The sequence below is a fragment of the Mustelus asterias genome, chromosome 2 (assembly GCF_964213995.1).
Source record: "Mustelus asterias chromosome 2, sMusAst1.hap1.1, whole genome shotgun sequence".
In the NCBI taxonomy this organism is placed as follows: Eukaryota; Metazoa; Chordata; class Chondrichthyes; order Carcharhiniformes; family Triakidae; genus Mustelus; species Mustelus asterias.
This window is the reverse complement of record NC_135802.1, coordinates 81,343,531-81,365,821: the sequence shown is the minus strand read 5'-3', so window position 1 is coordinate 81,365,821 and position 22,291 is coordinate 81,343,531. Positions and strand designations below refer to the sequence as shown.

Below are 22,291 nucleotides of genomic sequence, written 5' to 3'. Positions count from 1 at the left end.
CCACTGATGCACTGCAGCTGCAGTCAGTGTATGCCGCATGCCATATGGACAAGATGTAGCAGCTTGCCACTTTTTGGACAGTAGTTTCAAACCCCCGACTTGTACCTCAGGGACAAGTTCAGCAGATGCATGGGGAGTCACCATTTGCAAGTTCCTCCCCAAATCATGCGCCACCCAAATGGACAAACGCCAGCATAATTTCACCACTGCTGGGCTAAAGACATGGCAATCCCGATCCAACATCATTGTGGGAGCACCATCGCCACTTGAGGGGAAATGAATGCCCTGTTTGTCAGCAATGCCCACATGCCCATGAATCAGCAAACATGTCCTGAGGAGTCAAAACATTAACAGATTGATCCCATGGACAGCTGCAGACAGGCCTGCTGAGCTTTCAGCACTTTTTGCTTTTATTCCACAAGTCCAGCATTTTATTCTCCACAGCCCCAGCATGGTTTTTGCACCAACATTCCCATTTATTTACCTGACTTGATTGGGGAGATGTCTGCGTCGCCTGAAATGAGTTTGCTGAGTTGTAAATCCGAATCCTTAAGGTTTCCTTGACCTTGACAGCAGCAGATAAGGAACATGTGAACATGGCCAACTTAAACAGTACATTGTGCAATATCTTACCAACCGATTTAATAGATAAAAGCTATAAAAACACTGAGAAGACAGTGAAGCTCTCAGACTGCTATTGGTTACGGTGCGAAAGGAGAAGTTGCTGCAGTTTCGAGGGCGCGGGCTCTCAATGACTGGCTTGGTGTGAAGATGGCTCGGGGATTGGGAGCCGCGGCCTGGGGCCTGCTGCTGCTGCTGTTCGGGCTGCCAAGCAGCGAGGCCGAGCCCGGCTATGAGAAGCTGTGGAAGGTTAAGGAGCTGGCGGTTCACGGTGACCCCTCCGGCCTCCCGCGGCCTCGGCCCACCGCCGATCACGAATGGGGCTCGGGCTCTGGGGCTGCGGTGCCGCCTCCCGCCTCCGGCCTGGAGCCCGGCATGCTGGCCCCGGCCTTCACACTGCAGACCCTGGACGGAGAGCTGAGCTTCCCGCCGCCCCCCGAGCAGCAGCCCCGCTCCTTCATCTTCAATGCGTTCACCAACAAGTCGGGCTTCCTGGAGTGTATGTGGACCTCCGGAGACTCCCTCGCCGCCCTGCTCCACCGGCTGCCCCGCCGCAGCCATGTGGTTTTCCTCTCCTTCGACGACTCGGCTCCCAGGGATGTCGAGTGGATGAAGCACCAGCTGGTGGGAGCGATGGAGAAAAGGTAACCCCATGGCGGCGTCTGTGAGCAGCAAGAGGCAGGGTCCAGACAGGAGGAGGGGGCTGTGGCCAGACTGTGTGGGTGAGGGGGCTGTGGCCAGACTGTGTGGGTGGGGGGGCTGTGGCCAGACTGTGTGGGGTGGGGGGGGTGGGGGGCTGTGGCCAGTCTGGGGTGGGGGTGGGGGGCTGTGGCCAGTCTGTGGTGTGGGGGGTGGGGGCTGTGCCCAGACTGTGGTGGGGGGGGGGGGGGGGGAAGCTGTGCCCAGACTGTGGGGGGGGGGGGAGCTGTGCCCAGACTGTGGGGGGGGGGGGGGGAGCTGTGCCCAGACTGTGGGGGGGGGGGAGCTGTGCCCAGACTGTGGGGGGGGGGGGGGGGGAGCTGTGCCCAGACTGGGGGGGGGGGGGGGGGGGAGCTGTGCCCAGACTGTGGGGGGGGGGGGGGAGCTGTGCCCAGACTGTGGGTGTGGGGGGGGGGGGAAGCTGTGCCCAGACGGTTGGGGGGGGGGGGGAAGCTGTGCCCAGACGGTTGGGGGGGGGGGGAGCTGTGCCCAGACGGTTGGGGGGGGGGGGGGGAGCTGTGCCCAGACGGTGGGGGGGGGGAGCTGTGCCCAGACTGTGGTGGGGGGGGGGGGGGGAAGCTGTGCCCAGACTGTGGGGGGGGGGGGGGGGGGGAAGCTGTGCCCAGACGGTTGGGGGGGGGGGGGGAGCTGTGCCCAGACTGTGGGGGGGGGGAAGCTGTGCCCAGACGGTTGGGGGGGGGGGGAGCTGTGCCCAGACGGTGGGGGGGGGGGAGCTGTGCCCAGACGGTGGGGGGGTGGGGGGCTGTGGCCAGACTGTGGGGGGGGGGGGCTGTGACCAGACTGGGGGAGGGGGGATTGTGGCCAGACTGGGGTGGGTGGGGGGGCTGTGGCCAGACTGGGGTGGGTGGGGGGGCTGTGGCCAGACTGGGGTGGGTGGGGGGGCTGTGGCCAGACTGGGGTGGGTGGGGGTTGTGGCCAGACTGGGGTGGGTGGGGGTTGTGGCCAGACTGGGGTGGGGGGTTGTGGCCAGACTGGGGTGGGTGGGGGGGGGGTTGTGGCCAGACTGGGGTGGTGGGGGGGTTGTGGCCAGACTGGGGTGGGGGGGGGGGGTTGTGGCCAGACTGGGGTAGGGGGGTGGGGGCTGTGCCCCGACTGGGGTGTGGGGGGGGTGGCTGTGCCCAGACTGGGGTGTGGGGGGGGGAGCTGTGCCAAGACTTGTGGGGGGGGGGGGGGCGCTGTGCCCAGACTGTGGGGGGGGGGGCGGGGGGCTGTGCCCAGACTGTGGGGGGGGGGGCGGGGGGCTGTGCCCAGACTGTGGGGGGGGGGGGCGGGGGGCTGTGCCCAGACTGTGGGGGGGGGGGCGGGGGGCTGTGCCCAGACGGTGGGGGGGTGGGGGCTGTGGCCAGACTGTGGGGGGGGCTGTGCCCCAACTGGGGTGTGGGGGGGGGGGCTGTGCCAAGACTTGAGGGGGGGGGGGGGGGGCGGGGCTGTGCCCAGACTGGCATGGTGGGCGTGGCTGTGCCCAGACTGGGGTGTGGGGGGGGGGCTGTGCCAAGACTTGGGGGGGCTGTGCCCAGACTGGCATGGTGGGGGGGGGGCTGCGCCCAGACTGGGGTGGTGGGGGGGGGGCTGCGCCCAGACTGGGGTGGTGAGGGGGGCTGCGTCCAGACTGGGGTGGTGGGGGGGCTGCGTCCAGACTGGGGTGGGGGGGGGGCCTGTGCCCAGACTGGGGTGGGGGGGGAGGCTGTGCCCAGACTGGGCTGGGGTGGGGGGCTGTGCCCAGACTGGGGTGGGGGGGGGCTGTGCCCAGACTGGGGTGGGGTGGGGGGCTGTGCCCAGACCCGGGGGAGGGGGAGGGGGGCTGTGCCCAGACGTGGTGGGGGGGGGGGGTGTCCAGACTGGTGCGAGGGGTGGCAGGGGGTTGAGCGGGAGGCAGGCAGGGTTGCTGTGCCCAGACTGGGGCAGGGAGTGGGGGCTGTGCCCAGACTGGGGTGGGGACTGTGTTCAGACTGGGACTATGGGTGGGTGAGCTCAGACAAGGTTGGGGATGAGGGTCCAGACACAGGTTGGGGGGTTCTGTTTGATTTATTATTGTCACATGTATTGGGATACAGTGAAAAGTATTGTTTCTTGCGCGCTATACAGATAAAGCATACCGTTCATAGAGTACATAGGGGAGAAGGAAAGGAGAGGGTACAGAATGTTGTCAGTCACAGCTAGGGTGTAGAGAAAGATCAGTTGAATATATGGTCGGTCCATTCTAGAGTCTCATGGCAGCAGGAAAGAAGTAGTGGAGAGGGTGCAATTCAAACACATGGTGGGGAGGGTGTGTAGTTCAGACACAGGGTAGTAGGCTGGGGAGGGATGAAGACAGACAGCGTGGGGAAGGGGTGGAAACCAATCAGATGGAGCCTTAATTTAATGTGTAATTCAAAGGATTCTAACGATTTATCATTCCCTATTGTTGTCGGAGCTAAAATTAAGTGTTCAGGTCTTGAAATGGGGCTGAAGTCCACAACCCAATGACTCAGATGAGATCAACCTGATACTCACAAGGCTAGCTACTTTGGCTGGCCAGCCTGGTTCTTTGGCAATTACTGTCCGATCTAAACACTTGGTTTCAGCTATTGTTTTAACTGATGCCAGGCTATTTGAACTATTTGATAAGAAAGGCAGATCAACATCTGCACATGAACTTGTTTTGGTTATAAAGTTTTAAAACAAATCTAATATTGATAAGTGAAATTTATTTCTCATAACTGTCTGGTTCTCGTTAAAACCTAGACAATTTTTCACACTATTGGTGCTTGCATTCAGAGTGTGAAAGAATGCCTAGAATAAAGATAAATTATGATTTGTTAAAAATCAAGGGATTGAGTAATAATGTTAGCTTCAAACGTGAACGTGTTCTACAAACTGGATGCATTCAGCATTTGTTCTCCATTAATGGCAAGTTTTGTGGCCTTTTGATGTATCACATACTGACTGACAGATAACAGCTTTCATTGGTTTGTCTTGCTGTTAGTTAGATGTAGGATGTGAAGGTCGGTCGTTTGCGTATCATGAGTGTGGTATGATTTTATTTTAATAACCTTCACAAAATAATCATCATTTTTTTTTGAAACATCAGCAAGGAAGCTACCACGTTCAAAACGTTATTAATCATTTGTATACATATTGTGGCTATTATAGAAACATAGAAACATAGAAAAATTACAGCACAAACAGGCCCTTCGGCCCCACAAGTTGTGCCGAACATATCCCTACCTTCTAGGCCTACCTATAACCCTCCATCCTATTAAGTCCCATGTACTCATCCAGGAGTCTCTTAAAAGTCCCTATTCAGTTTGCCTCCACCACCACTGACGGCAGCCGATTCCACTCGCCCACCACCCTCTGTGTGAAAAACTTCCCCCTAACATTTCCCCTGTACCTACCCCCCAGCACCTTAAACCTGTGTCCTCTCGCAGCAGCCATTTCCATCCTGGGAAAAAGCCTCTGAGAGTCCACCTGATCTATGCCTCTCAACATCTTATATACCTCTATGAGGTCTCCTCTCATCCTACGTCTCTCCAAGGAGAAAAGACCGAGCTCCCTCAGCCTATCCTCATAAGGCATGCCACTCAATCCAGGCAACATCCTTGTAAATCGCCTCTGCACCCTTTCAATCTTTTCCACATCCTTCCTGTAATGAGGCAACCAGAACTGAGCACAGTACTTACTCCAAGTGGGGTCTGACGAGGGTTTTGTATAGCTGCATCATTATCCCCGGACTCCTAAACTGAATCCCTCGATTGATAAAGGCCAGCACACCATACGCCTTCTTAACCACTTCCTCCACCTGTGGGGCCGATTTTAGAGTCCTATGGACCCGGACCCCATGGTCCTTTTGATCCTCTACAGTACTAAGAGTCTTTCCCTTAATATTGTACTCCTTCATCCCATTTGACCTGCCAAAATGAACCACTGGGTTGAAGTCCATCTGCCACTTCTCCGCCCAGTCTTGCATTCTATCTATGTCCCTCTGTAACTTCTGACATCCCTCCAGACTATCCACAACCCCACCAACCTTCGTGTTGTCGGCAAACTTACCAACCCATCCCTCCACTTCCTCATCCAGGTCATTTATGAAAATGACAAACAGCAAGGGTCCCAGAACAGATCACTGGGGCACACCACTGGTGACCGACCTCCATTTAGAAAAAGACCCATCTATACACACTCTCTGCCTCCTTTGGGCAAGCCAGTTCTGGATCCACAGGGCAGCAGCACCCTGGATCCCAAGGCCTCTCACTTTTTCTAGAAGCCTTGCATGGGGGACCTTATCGAACGCCTTGCTAAAATCCATATAAACCACATCTACCGCTTTCCCTTCGTCAATGTATTTAGTCACATTTTCGAAGAACTCCACCAGGCTCGTAAGGCACGATCTGCCTTTGACAAAGCCATGCTGAGTATTTTTGAGCATACTAAACCTCTCTAAATGCTCATAAATCCTGTCCCTCAGGATATTCTCCATCAGCTTGCCAACCACTGAGGTTAGACTCACCGGTCGGTAATTTCCTGGGCTATCCTTGTCTTTGTTATCTTTGTTACAATGTCACTGGTACAAATGGTAAATGCTTGATACCCTGGGGGTGATGTATGGTCTGGTGGAATTGACACGTTATTTGAAATATTTCATTTTTATGGTCCCAAGTATGTTGCAACTTACTGATTAGACATTTGAGAGTGTTTGGCTAACAAGATATATGTAGTACAATTTTATTGCTTTGTAGTAATAAGTTCAATAATTAGTTCCAGTTCATTCTTGCTGTTAAAATGCAGCACTTTGAGGCCTTAGAGCTGTTCTGCTATCATGTTACGGTTTATTTCCGTTATAGTATTGTTATCACAGAGATTAAATCCTTTGCACTCTTCATTGCCTTCCTCACTTGCTTTGCCACACTATAGCAAAATATTTTGCCATTTATAGTTTCTTGTAGCCTATGGATCTTTAGATTGGTAATTGTGTTCATCAGGGGAGGCGATGGCCTAGTCATATTATCGCTAGATTTAAGGAAATACTTTTTTACCCAAAGGGTGGTGGATATCTGGAACTCTCTGTTCGAAAGGGTGGTAGAGATGGGGAACCTCACAACATTTAAGAAGCATTTAGATTAGCACTTGAAATGCCATAGCATACAAGGCTATGGATCAAGTGTGGGAAATGGGATTAGAATATATATGTGCTTGATGGCCAGCGCAGACACAATGGGCCGAAGAGCTCTTGCTATGCTGTAAAACTTTGAGTAATTGGTATGTGTAATTTAAATTCAGAGAGTTGAGTGTGTGACTTCAAGATTGTTGTTGGAGAAATGGGGTTTGATTGATAACGCTGGTACCACTACTGAGGAAAAGGGAAGCTGCATCATTGGAGCAACCTTCACCTGAATCATACTGGGACCAGTGTCCAAGTGAATCGTAGAACCAGGGCGGAAAAGAGGACTTTAATCGAGATAATGGCGGAGAGTTCATATGTGGGAAGATTAAAGAGGAAGGACAAGCCACTGGTGAAGGAGAATGATATGGATAATATAATCAGAGTGTGATATGAAGGGACAGAGCATAAAACATAAGAGTCCACCCCCAAATAAGATCAGAGTAGATACAAACAGTAACAAGACAGAATTAAAGGTGTTTTATCTGAAAATTCACAGCATTTCTGACAAGATGTATGAATTGATAGCACAAGAGAAATAAATGAGTATGCTATGGTAGCTATCACAGAGTCTGAATATTCAAGGGTATTTAACAATTTGGAAGGACAGGAGGAAACAAAAAGGAAGTGGGATAGTTCTTGTTAATAAAGGATGAAATCAGTACAAGTCCACATCTCTTGGATATGCAAGACCAAATTTGGGACCATGTCAGTCATCATGGGACAGAGAAAATGGCAACAAATGTTGAATGTAAAGGAGGGCGAAAAGTTAGGCAGTGGATTTAGAAAGTGAAGTTATGATTGTCTTGAGAGAAATTATTTTCCAAGGATAGAATCATAATGAAGTGGAGCTGAAAGTGGGTCCAGGATTGTACTGGTAACAGATACAAAAAAGTGGTTAGAGATGACCTATTCTGTGATCGAGAACATGGGTATAGAGATACATAGGTAAATTCAAGGGATGATTGTGATTATAGGTGGGAAATGTTATAGAAGGCAAGAGATTGATGAATTCAGAACAGAACAGAATAGTGAAAGAAAACTGCAATTGCCAAGGATGAAATGTCTCCGTGCAGCGGATGCAGGAGCAAAGGGAGGAAGATATTTTGGCTCATGGATAGTGACCGGAAGGGGGGATCAGGATATTGAATTTGATGATCAGCCATGCTCATATTGAATGGTAGAGCAGGCTCTAAGGGCCAAAATGCAGATTGTTGTTGTATCTCTTTAACAAAATTAGTCATTCCAATTCCTCTTGTGTACACAACTGCAATCTTGAAAGCAAAACTTTCAACATCAGTCAATGTCTTTTGCATCCAAAATCCATTTTAGCTCCGTATCAAAAAATATGGAAAATGCCCAAGATTAAGTGCATAAGTGCAGAAACACACTAGAGCTCTGGAGTTGAATATAATAATTTAAATATGTCTGTAATTCTGTACTATGTATGAATATTATTCCATCAGCAACCACTTCTATTAGTGCCTTTAACATAATTCGATTGAGTCTTTTAAGAGACTTTTGGATAGGTTCATGGAGGTTAGTAAGATAGAGGGCTATAGATGAGCCTAGAAGGTAAGGAAATTGTTCGGCGCAACTTGTGGGTCGAAGGGCCTGTTTGTGCTGTAGCTTTTCTATGTTCTATGTTCTAGAATGAAAGGTCCTAGGACGCTTCACAAGAACATTAAAAAATAAACTGAGTCACATAAGGAGTTTTTAGATCCGATGACTCAAAGCTTGGTTTTAAAGAGTGTTTTGAGAAGGAAAGCAAGGTAGAAAGGCAGAGAGGTTAGGAAGGGTATTCTAGACTTTAGGGCCTAGGCAACTAAAAATGCAGCCTCCAATAATGGAACAGTAAAAATTGGAGGTATTGAAGAAGCCAGAATTAGATGCATGCTTATTTCTTTGAGGGTTGTGGTTTGGAGAGATTGCAGGGCTAGGGAGGTGTGCGACCATCAAGGGATTTGAAAGCCAGAGTGAGAATTTTAAAATAAAGATGTTACTTGACCAGGAACCAATGTTGAACAAACACAGGAGTGATAGGTGAATGGAACTTGATGTGAGTTGAGATATGGCAGCAGAGGTTTGGATGACCTCGTGTATGGATGGTAGAATGGGAGACTAGTGATTTAGAAAGTTAAATCTAGCAGAAACAAAAGTATGAAGAGGGTTTCAGCAGAAGGCAGGGGTGACATTGGAGGTGGACATAGGCAGTTTTAGGATGGTGCAAATATGTGGTTGGAAGCTTTTCACAGGGTCCAGTGAGATACCAAGGTTTTAAACGGACTTGTTCAATCTCCAACTGTTGCCAGAGAGAATAATGGAATCAGTAGCTGGGGAATGAGATTTAGAGCAGGGATCAAAAATAGTAGCTTCATTCTTGCCAGTATTTAACTGGAGGAAATTTCGGCTCTTCCCATGTCAGATAGGCAGCATAATAGCTTAGCAATAGTGGAGGAATCAAAAGAAGTGATGGTGAGATAAAGCTTGGTGTTAGTAGCATAATTATGAAAACTAACACTCTGCTCTCCAATCAGATTGAGAAGGAATAGCATATGTATAAAGAATAGGAAGGGCCAAGAATGGAATATTGCTGGATGTCAAAGCTAATGGTGTGGGAACAGGACGAGAAGCCATTATAAGTGATATGCTGCTTTTGATTAGATAGAGAAGAATGGAACCGGGTGAGGGCAATTCCACCCAGCTTTATGACAGTGGAGAGGCGTTGGAGGAAGATGGTGGGGACAATCGTGTCAAAGGCTGTAGCCAAGTTGACAACATTAAGGAGGAAAAGTTAACCAACCACAGTCGAATAGGGTGACCTTGATAACTGTTTTGATACTGTGGAGAGAGTTTAGATGGATTCAAACATGGAGTTTCAGGAAAAGTGGACATAGATTTTGGAGGCGACAACATGTTCAAGGACTTGGCGAGAAAAGGGAGGTTGGTGATGGGATGGTAGTTTGTAAGATTAGTAGGGTCAAATGTTGTTTCTTTTAGGAGGGGGCGATAACAGCAAGGAGAAGGGTCAATGAGGGAGAGAACTAGTAACACTATTGACCAGCATTGGAATCAAGATGGGAAGTTGGGTTGTGAGCAGTTTAGCGGAAATGGCGTTAGAGGATCAGGAGCTGCGTCTCATGGCCAATGTGAGCTCAGAGAGGATGTGAGAGGAGATAGGAGAGAAACTAGCAAAATATGTAAGTTATAGCTGGGGTAGGGAGTAGCTTTAGGTGACGTTTGGCCCGGTGAGCTAGTTGGAGGGAGGGTCATGGCTGAGGAGTGATAGGTGAATGGAACTTGATGTGAGCTGAGACATGGGCAGCCTTCTGAACCCTCTCTGCCTTTCTACCATGGAGCTAACCAGATGGTTTCTATCTTAGAGACAAAGAAATCCATGAGCTTTTTGCACTTATTGTTACAAGTGAGAGAAGAGGGGTTTAAGAAGGTAGTTTTCTGCAGAGAAAAGAAGCCAGAGGTTATCCTTGCATTCTAGGATGGTGCTGGAATAGTGAGCAATTTTAGTAGATGAGGGCCCATGATATTTATGTGGTCCAGTCAGATTAGGTGGTGGATGGCTAAACCAGTTATTCACCATATCTTTTCAAGTCTGCATCCCTTAAACTCAGGAGGTAGAGGTGAAGGCCTTATTGGAGGAACAGTCAAGGTGAAAGGAGTAATGGTTTCTCTAATACACAAAGTATTTCATTCATATGGAGCAGAGACGTCAGAATTTAGGATCAGTGGAGATGCTAAAAGAAATCTGTAAATGCTGAAAAATGATACATTTCTGTTAAATATTATTCAGTTTGAAATGAAATTTATATATATGATGGAAGTTTCTGTATTGTTTTTCCGCTATACTAATGGTGGTGGGAAAGGAAAGAAAAGGTTTTACTAGCCCAAGTGTATCAACAAATTTTCTATTCACGCCATAATTGTGATAAGAAATTTACATGGCATACTTATACCAATCTGTTATGAAACTTCTGTTCTTTAGCTGAACTCAGATCTGTTTTTACTACTTTTTTAATTTAACTTTGTACTTGGTGTTCGTTAAGCTGTCCAGTATTGAGCACATCCAAATCCGGTACAATGTTCTTGGCTGCAGAGAAACATCCTTCACACTGCATCAGTAATGTGCCTTAGCTTTGGCCACAAAAGAGCATCCCGCAATGCTCTATCTGGCACTTCCCATTTCCTACATGAGCTATCTTTGTGGCTTCTCTGAATGTAATTGCCAGTTAATGCCAATTTTCTTTTTGGAATTTTTTTGCGCTGTGGACTGATTGAATCCATATGAAAAATGCTGTACTGTTCTATGTTCTAAAAAACTTTTTTAAAAAATAGATATAATTTGAAATACTTGGAAATCTGACAACTGTCTTCTGTAACTGAGTGTGTTTCTAGGCTGGCTGGATTGGCAGATGCAATGTTGAATATGCCACTGTATCACCACACTTTGTGTAGTGAAAAGGCTCAGGCTGCCAGATGGGTGGGGTGAACAATAATATGTACTTAGCGTGCTTACCTGCTGGATGAAGGTCCTGTTGGAGCATCAGGGTGGGACTCTGCTGGTTTTTGTTAACCTTTTTAGATATTTAATTGGCAGACTGTAACAGACGTATACGGCCATTCCATGGCAAATATATTAGAAATCCCTACTTCTAATATATTTGCATGCCATGAATGCTCATTATCTTCAATTTTTTTGAAATAAGGCCTACCTTCAAAATTAAGTCTGTGGTCCACGGGAACCTTGTGGCACCCAGTACACATTTGTTTAAGCTCCAGTTAGCTTTGTGCAATTGTTGCCTTTGTTGAACCCTGCAGCATAAGAGAAGGGACCTGGAGAATGGCAGCTTGGAGGCAGAATCCATTGTTAGGGACTGATTCAGAAACTCCGATGTATTTTGTGAAGTTAGCCTTGAGGGCTGCCCAGCAGGGGGCGCAGAATACTTCCAGTGCAGCAAAACTGGACATTTCAAGCATTTTTGCAAGTGCAATAATTTGAATCAAAAAAGTATTTATGAAAAATGCTCCATCAAAGAAATGGAAAATCAAGATAAAGATTAAATTACAGACTTCCTCAAGGAAGTTGATAGTCTTAATCCAGACTATTGGTCAGTTACAGTGCAAATTTAAGACTCAATACCACCTTTAAAATTACTGTTAACGTATTAGCATATGATTTCGACTGGAGGAGACATGCAGACTAGTTACTGTCTGAAAGAACAGATCCTTCAGATCTGCAGCCTGTTTAAAATTCAGGGTCAGACTTACAAAGTCCTGACTTGAATCTTCCTACAACTCTCACACTTCCAGGCACCATTGAGGAAAGCAACACCTTGCCTTCTATTCAGACACAGACAGCCTCTAGTTCCTATTGCCAACACCGGTTAAATCAGCCATGAATGACATCAGTACAAAGACAAGGACGCCAGAGGTTCCCATTAGTGTGAAGAGGAAGACGCCAGAGGTTCGCCATCAATCGTTCGAAGAGCGACAACCTACAGACAGTCTGACTTATTAATAGTGACTGACTTATTGACGAATTTCAAGCTGCACTTGTTTGGGGATATTCAATTTAAGGAAGGAAGAAATGTTATATATTTGTATTTATTCCCATTGGCTGACTGAAGCTCTCCTGTATTAATGTATGCACAAGAAATGATGTAATAGATCTAGCACAGGAAACAGAGAGAGAAGCAGCAGCCACGGAAGAGACCACACACCATTGATAAAACTCTGTTCATTTTTAACCAAATTCTGTCCCGCGTATCATTTCTCCAATACACAATACGCATCATTTGAACAACTCACTGTCTTTCATGCAAGAATCTTCAACCTTCTATTTAGAACCAGTGGAACTTTAGCCACCAGAAGCTGAATCATTATTAAGTTCTTTTCTTTCACAGACACTATCCATCAGACCCTGAGTGGAGAGTGAGACTATGAATCTGTCAGTTCTTCACGAAGCAAGGCCCAAGGTGGCAGATATAGAAGGCGTGGCGGCAGATGTGGCCATTCCTATGAAGGCCTACTGGACCAGAATTGGCTTTTCTGAGAAGAAATTGATGAGGACGAATCCTTTGCGACACTGAGTGACCTCTTGGAGATTGAGGTTCGAGAGATTCATCTTTTCAGATGATAGACGCACCATATGAAGTCTGAGTTGCCTTTTGAAAGGAGTCAAAGCTCTGCTTCCGGTGGCTGAGCAGCATTTAGACATCTGTTCCTCTGAACCTGCCAATGTATTACCTAGCCTTTCTCCTGTTGTTCATGAGAGCTTTCCACAGAGATTGCCTTGTCTGATTCCATGTCAGTTTATGGAGGACCACATTGCCAAGAACTGGTGGCTTCCTGGGTGAAAGTCAATTAAATTTCCTTCCTTCAGTCCCAGCTGAAGTCTTCTCCCCTCCAGAGTTGGATGTTAGCACAGAAAAGCAGCAGAATCTTTCACACTTCTAAAACTGCAGAATCTTGTACAAAGTTGATTGTTTCCAGGAATTTCATCTCATTGCAGAAGGTGAGACTGTCTTGTCCCTGTATCCTCAGCAAATCTTCATTGTGGAACAACGCAAATTCGTGAAGCGTTCCATATTTTTGGACCTGGGTTCGATTCCCGGCTTGGGTCACTGCCTGTGTGGAGTTTGCGCATTCTCCTCGTGTCTGCGTGGGTTTCCTCCGGGTGCTCCGGTTTCCTCCCATAGTCCAAAGATGTGCGGGTTAGGTTGATTGGCCATGCTGAAATTGCCCCTTAGTGTCCTGAGATGTGTAGGTTAGAGGGATTAGTGGGTAAAATATGTAGGGATATGGGGGTAGGGCTGGGTGGGATTGTGGTCGGTGCAGACTCGATGGGCCGAATGGCCTCTTTCTGTACTGTAGGGTTTCTATGATGATTTCAGAGAAGTGTGGCTCTCTTACTGTTGCCTACCGAAAGTAGCCAGTCCTCCAAAAATATTATGAGGAAATCAGCTCCATCTTTTCCTGAAATTTAGTATGTTTTCCTTTGTTGTCCCTAAGTTCATTGAAATCTTGGATCTTCAATGAGTTTTCAGTCGTCATTACAGCTGTGAATGAAATGGCGGTGGTAGTCTTCTCTGGAGTTGAAGATCATTCGTCTTCTGAAGGTCTTTCTCCGTGTACTTTGAGGGAGTTCCACAGAGTGTCCTGAGTTTTACTGTTCTGTCCCAGAGAGTTCAAAGATTGATGGTTTTTCATTTTCTCTTTAGAAGAGTCTTTCATTGAAAAGTCTTTGTTGTCTTTCCAATTCAGTCATTCTGCAACCTATAATCTGAACATAGAACAGTACAGCACAGAACAGGCCCTTCGGCCCACGATGTTGTGCCGAGCTTTATCTGAAACCAAGATCAAGCTATCCCACTCCCTATCATCCTGGTGCGCTCCATGTGCCTATCCAATAACCGCTTAAATGTTCCTAAAGTGTCTGACTCCACTATCACTGCAGGCAGTCCATTCCACACCCCAACCACTCTGCGTAAAGAACCTACCTCTGATATCCTTCCTATATCTCTCACCACGAACCCTATAGTTATGCCCCCTTGTAATAGCTCCATCCACCCGAGGAAATAGTCTTTGAACGTTCACTCTATCTATCCCCTTCATCATTTTATAAACCTCTATTAAGTCTCCCCTCAGCCTCCTCCGCTCCAGAGAGAACAGCCCTAGCTTCCTCAACCTTTCCTCATAAGACCTACCCTCCAAACCAGGCAGCATCCTGGTAAATCTCCTCTGCACTCTTTCCAGTGCTTCCACATCCTTCTTAGGGTGAGGTGACCAGAACTGCACACAATATTCCAAATGTGGTCTCACCAAGGTCCTGTACAGTTGCAGCATAACCCCACGGCTCTTAAACTCCAACCCCCTGTTAATCACAGCTCTATCCACTTGAGTGGCAACCTTTAGAGATCTGTGGATATGGACCCCAAGATCTCTCTGTTCCTCCACAGTCTTCAGAACCCTACCTTTGACCCTGTAATCCACATTTAAATTAGTCCTACCAAAATGAATCACCTCACATTTATCAGGGTTAAACTCCATTTGCCATTTTTCAGCCCAGCTTTGCATCCTATCTATGTCAAGTAATGCTGCTAGATTGCTGTCTGATTCTGCAAATGATGGCCCACCGGGGTGGCATGGTTGCACAGTGATTAGCACTGCTGCCTCACATCACCAGGGACCCAGGTTCAATCCCAATCTCGGGTCACTCTCTGTGTGGAGTTTGCACGTTCTCCCCGCATCTGGGTTTCCTTCGGGTGCTCCAGTTTCCTCTCTCAGTCCATAGATGTGCAGGTTAGATGGATAGGCTAAATTGCCCCTTAATGTCCCAAGATATGTAGGTTAGATGGATTAGCCATGGTAAATGTGTGGAGTTATGGGGATAGGGTGGAGGAAAGTGCCTGGGTAAGGTACTCTGTCAGTCTTGATGAGCCGAATGGCCTCCTTCTGCACTGTAGGGATTCTATGAAAACCCTCTTGTCTCTAGGATGTCTTCCCAAAGGGCTGAGAATGCTGTGGGAGATTGAATCCCTCAGGACTATGACTTGCAGAGAGAAAGAATAGGAGATGTAGTTGAGTAGAATCTGTAGTTGTAAAAAGGGAATTACAGAAATACAATGTAAATAGTCACATAGTTTAATGTTGTTGAAATTCAGATTGTATACTTAGGGGGATTAGTATGAAGGGTTAATCGATGGGATATGCTAAAGAATGATGTGGACGATATACTACTGATATCAGACAGTCATGTCTTAGACTCTCTTTCGCTTGAGGTTGGAACACCATCCCTCAGAGCAATATACTTATTCTGTAACCTGTTTTGAAGTAGTACTAATAAACAAGTGCAAATCAGATACCAGAGTATGATTGCAGTCTGTCTACCAACCAGCTACCATGCCTAGAGCAGGTAGAAGCGTCATCTCAGAACAGTCTTTGGGGGATGACTTTTGGCATTGACTGTGACAACTATCTGGCCTTGTGCAATTTATCTGGAAGGCCTCCTCGCCCCGTAGTCTACCACAGAGGCCTCCAGTGCAGCTTCAGAGAAGCTTGGAGTATGCTTCTCTCTTGTGATGCCAAAGCTCACTCTTCTTCTGGCTCGAACTTCATTTCCCCAACCAATTGCAACACTTGCTTTAGTCAGAATTTGCCTCCCTTTTAAGGGATGCAGACTGGCTTTAAGTATTACAGGCTAGCTTTAAGCGTTGCTAGCCTTGCAAAAATTTGGGTCGTACTTAGGTTTACAGCCACTGAACTCCATGTTTAGCACTGGCAAATTAGCAGGCAGCACCAAGTTAACTGTTGTCTGCATGGAATACAATTGAATCAGAAAACATTTGCAGCACAGAAGGAGGTCATTTAGCTTGTCATGTTCATGCTTGCTGTCTGCAGGAACAAATCACCTGGTCCCACTTGCCTGCCTTTTCCTGTAGTCCAGTGGATCTTTCCTCTTCAGATAATTAATCGCTTCTTTTTTGAATGGCCTCTACCCAAGTGTATAGTGGGGCACATTAAATAGTGTAATCCAGGTCCTAATCACTTGCTATGTTTTAGAAAAAATGTTTTACCTCCTGTTGCTGAGGGTTAATATTGCATTACAATCCTTGAGTCTGTTTTCAGAAACCATTTATTTATTAGTGTCACAAGTAGGCTTACATTAACACTGCAATTAAGTTCCTGTGAAAATCCCCTAGTTGCCACACTCTGGCACCTGTTCGGGTACACTGAGGGAGAATTTAGCATGGCCAATACACCTAACCAGCTCACTTTTCGGACTGTGGGATGAAAACCATGCAGACACTGGGAGAATGCGCAGACTCCGCACAGACGGTGACCCAAGACAGGAATTGAACCTGGGTTCTTGGCACTATGAGGCAGCAGTGCTAACCACTGTGCCATCATGCCTGCCGCCCATTGAATTTACCTTCCTAAATTTCTCATTGTTCACATGACTATGTACAAATCAATAAAGCTAAACCTACATATAAGTTAGTTACTTGCATTGAAACTGCCTGTTAAAGTAAAGTATTATAGGTATGATAGTATTCAATTTGTTACTTCACTGACATTGTGTGGCCATTTACCAATTTGAAGCCAGTACAAAATTTGCCAGAAGTGTCACAATTTCAAAATTCATCTTGTAGCATATCACTGAATGCAATGCTATTTGATAATGTGATTTATCAGATTGTTATCTGATGCTTGTGGCACATCCATTTGAATTGCAGTACAGGATAAGACACAAGGTAGCTTGAGTAATCAGCGCTGTCACTCAATTGGATGGAATTGGTGGCAGGTAATCAAAGCTATCAAGCATTGAATGGAATTGGTGGCTATCAAAACGTCTTGCAGTGGCTGAGATGGAGGAAGAGAAAACAAGAGTCTTGATTATGTGTGTCTCTCATGTAAAGAAAGGTCACCGAGGAACACAAAAAGTGTAAAGTGAAATGAATTACACTGTGTTTACTGATATTCTTCAGAACCAAGTTGAAACATACTGTATTTTTAAATTAAAATTTCGGTTGTGTTTTTTAAAATGAGGTGGATTGCCATGAGTTAAATGGACCAGTTTCCGCCTTTTGCACTGTTATCTTGTGGTGTTATATTGGATTTATCTTGCTCTGTTATAATAGCAACTTTACCTAAGTCAGCAAGATTGACCAATTAGTGCCATTTGATGCCCCGTTGTGAGTCATTTGTATGTCTGTTTCATCTGCTTCAAACAGCCTCTCCATTTCAAAATTGTAACACTTAAGTCATCAGTCAGTGGTGGATTTGAAACAGTTAGTGGTTCTTGATTAATAATCCAACAGGCCACTTGCTTCCTTATGTTGTGTTCCTTTGAACTTAAAGATGACTAGAATAGAATTGAGCTAAATTTATTATGCCTATTCAGACCAATAAAATTAGATTTCTGGTTCACAATTTGTGAAACACCCAGAGTTATGGAGCAGAATTCTCCCCCCAAAAAATTGCAATTGTTGAATTCGCAGAAAAACTGGAGTAATTCACGCCGTTTTTTTCAGTGGGAGTTCACACTCGAATCTCCCACACTCTGTGCACTGCAGAGGCCACCAGCGTGAATATTATTAGATTTCAGTAGGGAGGCCTATCTCCACCCGGGAGGCTGAAACCAGTGGGCCTCTGCACATGTGCAGTGGCCCCGAACTGTCAGCCTCCCGTTGGCTGGCCAGCTTGATCGCTAGCCAGTCTGGGACCCCCGCAGTTCTGCCTCCCCCCCCCCCCCCCCCCCCCATCCCATCCTGGACTGCCTCGATCTCCAGCACTACCACCCTTCACTGTCCCCCAGCCCACCCCAGTTGCTGGCCTCCCTCCTGCCCCCATCGATCCCAATGGTAGAGTGGCAGTGGGATGCCCTGCCCCAGCAGGCCCCACCCCCTTAGCACTGCCCCATGCCTGATTGGCAGTGCCAAGGTGCCCCATAGGCATAGGCACTTTGCTCCTTGGGCAGTGCCAGGGGGCACAGGCTGGCAATGCCAGTGTGCTCATGCCCAGAGGCCCCCCCCCCCCCCCCCCCCCGCCGCCCGACCTTCTAGAAGCCCCGATTGCCCATCCTTCACTCCAGCAGGTTGGGGCACTAGCTCCCCAAAATTGGGGAGCAACTGTAATCCCCGCTGGAGTGAAACACTGGTGGGGTGGGAGAGGCAAGTAGAGAATTCGGCCCCAGGCCCGCTAATAGCATTTAACTGATATTTAAAATATCATTTAAATGCTAACCCCACCTCCCCACCGATTTTCGGCGCAGACCAGACCGCGCTGGAAATCTGGCGCTGGGAGACGCTAACAGGGCATGAACTCTCGCCTGAATCCCGCACATCACTCCCTGCCCGATTCTCCTGGCCCGCTGTGCTATAGCGCAGCGGGATGGAAGAATCGCAGCCATGGTCTTTGGAGTATCTTCTTACAATTTATATATTTACTGACAGAGAATAGAAGCTGTAATGACACAACTGAAAAGACAATCTTCGTGACAATTTTTCATTTAGATTCACCTCCTGTCAATAGCATCAGCAAAACACCAAAATGTTATAGTTGATGCAACAACAAACGAACAGATAATATCAAATGCACTGGATTTTCTGAACATGAAGATTATGTATTCGTTTACAAAGGGGAAGTTAGTGTTTATGTGTGTGGCGGTTGTTAACAAACCCTTAAAAATTTAAGGAGCTATTAGTTCTGACACGGTGTTGCTCATGGTAAATCAGGCAGTTTGGATTTACCTATCTATGTTTATTAATTCAAGGGATGTGGGCTTCACTGGCTGGGCTAGCATTCATTGACCATCCCTGACTGTCCTTGAGACATCGACTGAAATATATTTATTTTCAAATGGTTATAGTCAGCTGAGAAGGGATAGACCGACTCCTCTCTCATTACTCCTTGTCTGACCGCAATGTTTTTTTTAAAAAAAATATGCTTGCTAATTCGGTGGGTATTTAACTGTTTACATGCTGTGATAAAAGACACAGATTTTATTTTATTAATTCATGGAATGTAGGCATTGTTGTCTTGGCCAGCATTTATTGCCCAACCCTAATTGCCCTTAAGAAGGTGATGATGAATTGCCTTCTTGAACCGCTACATCCAAATGGCGTCGGCCCACAGTGCTGTTAGGGAGGGAGTTCCAGAATTTTGACCCAACGACTGTGCAGGAATGGCGGCGATATATTTCCAAGTGGGAAGGCAAGCGGTGAGGATGACTCAGACAATCTACAGAGGGATATAGACAGGCTAAGTAAGTGGGCAAAAAATTGACAGATGGAATATAATGTAGGAAAATAGACTTATGCACTTTGGTAGGAAGAATAAGGGAGCTGAATATTATTTAAGTGGAGAAATACTGCAGACAGCTGCAGCACAGAGGGACTTGGAGATCCTCCCTAAAAGCTGGCATGCAAGTTCAGCAGGTAATTGGGAAGGCAAATAGAGTGTTGGCCTTTATTTCAAAAGGAATGGAGTATAAAAATAGGGAAGATTTGCGGAAACTACACAAGGCACTAGTTAGACCACACCTGGAATAATGGGAACAGTTTTGGCCCCCTTTTCTAAGGAGAGATATATGGCAATGGAGGTAGTCCAGTGAAGGTTCAGTAGGTTGTTCCTGGGTATGGAGGGATTTTGTTATGAAGAGAGGTTGAGTAGGTTGGGCCTGGACTCATTGGAGTTTAGAAGATTCTCAGTGGGCTTGACAGGGTAGATGCTGAGTGGTTGTTTCCCTTTGCAGGAGAGTCTAGGACGAGAGGACACAATCTCAGGGTTGCACATTTAAGACAGGGATGAGGAGTAATTTCTCTCAGAGGGTAGTGAATTTGTGGAATTTTTTACTGCAGTGGGCTGTAAAAGCTGGGTCGTTAAGTATGTTCAGTGCTGAGACAGGCAGATTTTTAATCTGTAAAGGAATCAAGGGTTATGGGGTTAAGGCAGGAAAGTGGAGTTCGGGATTATCACATCAGATCAGTCATGATTATATTGAATGGCGAAGCAGACTTGACGGCTTACATCTGCTCCTGTGGTATTATGGCCTAAGTCAGGATGGTGTGATGCTTGGAGCGGACTTTCCAGGTGGTGGTGTTCCTAAGCACCTGCTATCCTTGCCTTTCTAAATGGTAGCAGTTGTGGGTTTGAAAGGTGCTGTCTAAGGAGCAATGGTGCGATGCAGCTGTGCATCTTGTAAATGATACATACTGCTGCCACAGTGCATGGGTGATGGAGGAAGTGAATGGCATATTCTCCATAAACAATCAAGTGGGGCTGCTTTGTCCTGCAGAGTGTCAAACCTCTTGAGTATTGTTGGAGCTGCACTTATCCAGGCAAGTGGAGAGTCTTCCATTACACACCTAACTGGTGCCTTGTGGATGGACAGGCTTTGGGAAATCAAAAATTAGTTACTCACTACAGGATTCCTAGCCTCTGACCTGCTCTTGTAACTACAGTATTTATATGGCTACTTTAGTTAGGTTTCTGGTCAATGAATGTTGATAGTGAGGGATTTAGCAATCGTAATACCTTTGAATGTCAAGGGGCGATGCTTAGACTCTCTCTTGTTGGAGATGATCATTGCCTGGCACTTGTGTGGTGCAAATGTTACTTGCCACTTGTCAGCCCAAGCCTGAATATTGTCCAGGCCTTGCTGGATTTGGACATGGACTGCGTCAGAATGTACTGAATGGTGCTGGACTGTGTGGTCATCAGCCAACATCTCAACTTCTGACCTTACGATGGAAGGAAGGCCATTGATGAAGCAGCTGAAGAGGACTGGGCCTATGACACTACCCTAAAGAACTTCAGTAATGATGCCTTGGAACTAAAATGATTGACCTCCAACAACCACAACCATCTTTCCTTGTGCCAGGTATGACTCCAACCAGTGGGGATTTTTCCCTTTGATTCCCATTGCCCCCAGTTTTGCTAGTTTTGCCTTGATGTCATAATCTGTCAAATGCAGCCTTGATGTCAAGGGCAGTCACTTTCAGATCACCTCTGGAGTACAGCTCTTTTGTCCATGTTAATGAGGCTAGGAGCTGAGTGGTCTTGGCGGAACCCAAATTGATCATCAGTGAGCAGGTTATTGCTAGGCAAGTGCTGCCTGGTGACACTGTTATGATCCCTTCCACTGTTTCATTGATAATCGAGAGTAGACTGATGGGGTTGGATTTGTCCTTTTTGTGTATGGAACTCACCTGGGCAATTTCCCACATTGCTGGATAGTTGCAAGTGCTGTAGCTGTACTTGGCTAGGCGCGCGATAAATTCTGGAGCACAAGTTTTCAGTATTATTGTCAGGGCTTATAGGCATTGCAGTATCCTGTGCTTTCAGCCATTTCTTGATATCACGTGGAATGGATTAAATTGACTGAAGACTGGCATCTGTGATGCAAGGGACCTCTGGAGGAGGCCAAAATGGATAATCTACTTGGTACTTCTGGCTGAAGATTGTTGCAAATTCTTTAGCCTTATCTTTTGTACTGATGTGCCGAGTCTTCTTCCATCCTTTGTGAAGCCACCTCCTCTGGCATGTTGTTTAATTGTCCGATATCATTCATAACTGGATATGGCAGGATCTGAGCTATTGGTTGTGGGATTGCTTAGCACTGTCTTGCATGCCAAACAGCACAAGATGCATATAAGTAGTCCTGAGCGGTAGTTTCACCAGTTTGACGCTTCAGCTATGCCTGGCATGCTCCCCTGCACTCTTCATTGAACCAGGGTTGACCCGCTGGTTTGGTGACAATGGTAGAGTGGGGGATATGAGGTTACAGATTGTGGTTGAGTAAAGTTCTGCTGCTGATGGCTCACAATGCCTCGGAGATGCCCAGTCTTGGGTTGCTAGATTTGCTCAAGATCTATCCCATTTAGCATGGTGATAGTACCAAACAACACAATGGCGGTATCCTCAGTGTGAAGAAAGGACCAAGACTTTGTCTCCACAAGGATTGTGTGGTGGTCACTCATCGATTCTGTCATGGACAGATGCATCTGTAGTAAGCGGGTTGGTGAGGATGAGGTCAAGCATGTTTTTTCCTCTTGTTGGTTGCCTCACCACCTGCCACATACCTAGTCTAGCAGCTATGTCCTTTAGAACTTGGCCAGCTTGGTCTGTGGTGGTGCAACTGAGCCACTCTTGGTGATAAACACTGACGTCCCCCACTCAGAGTACATTCTGCATCTTTGTCACTCTCAGTGTTTCCTCCAAGTGGTTTTTAACTTGGAGGATTACTGATTCATAAGATCGGGGGAGATGGGGGGTGGGTGTGGGAAGGTGGCA

The 22,291-nt window shown here is 46.9% G+C and overlaps 1 protein-coding gene across 2 annotated transcripts in view; it reads left to right on the top strand.

Annotated features, from left to right (window-relative positions):
• Positions 1-562: 562 nt before the first annotated feature.
• The window catches only part of LOC144509317 (uncharacterized), a 201,626-nt gene continuing 179,897 nt past the window's right edge, over positions 563-22,291 (top strand). Inside the window, exon 1 of one of the 2 annotated variants that reach the window (XM_078237978.1) lies at positions 563-1,265. In XM_078237978.1, the coding sequence (XP_078094104.1) occupies positions 772-1,265 (494 nt within the window). In that variant the 5' untranslated portion in view covers positions 563-771. The remainder of the gene's footprint in view (positions 1,266-22,291) is intronic. The other variant, XM_078237988.1, reaches the window with a different exon arrangement.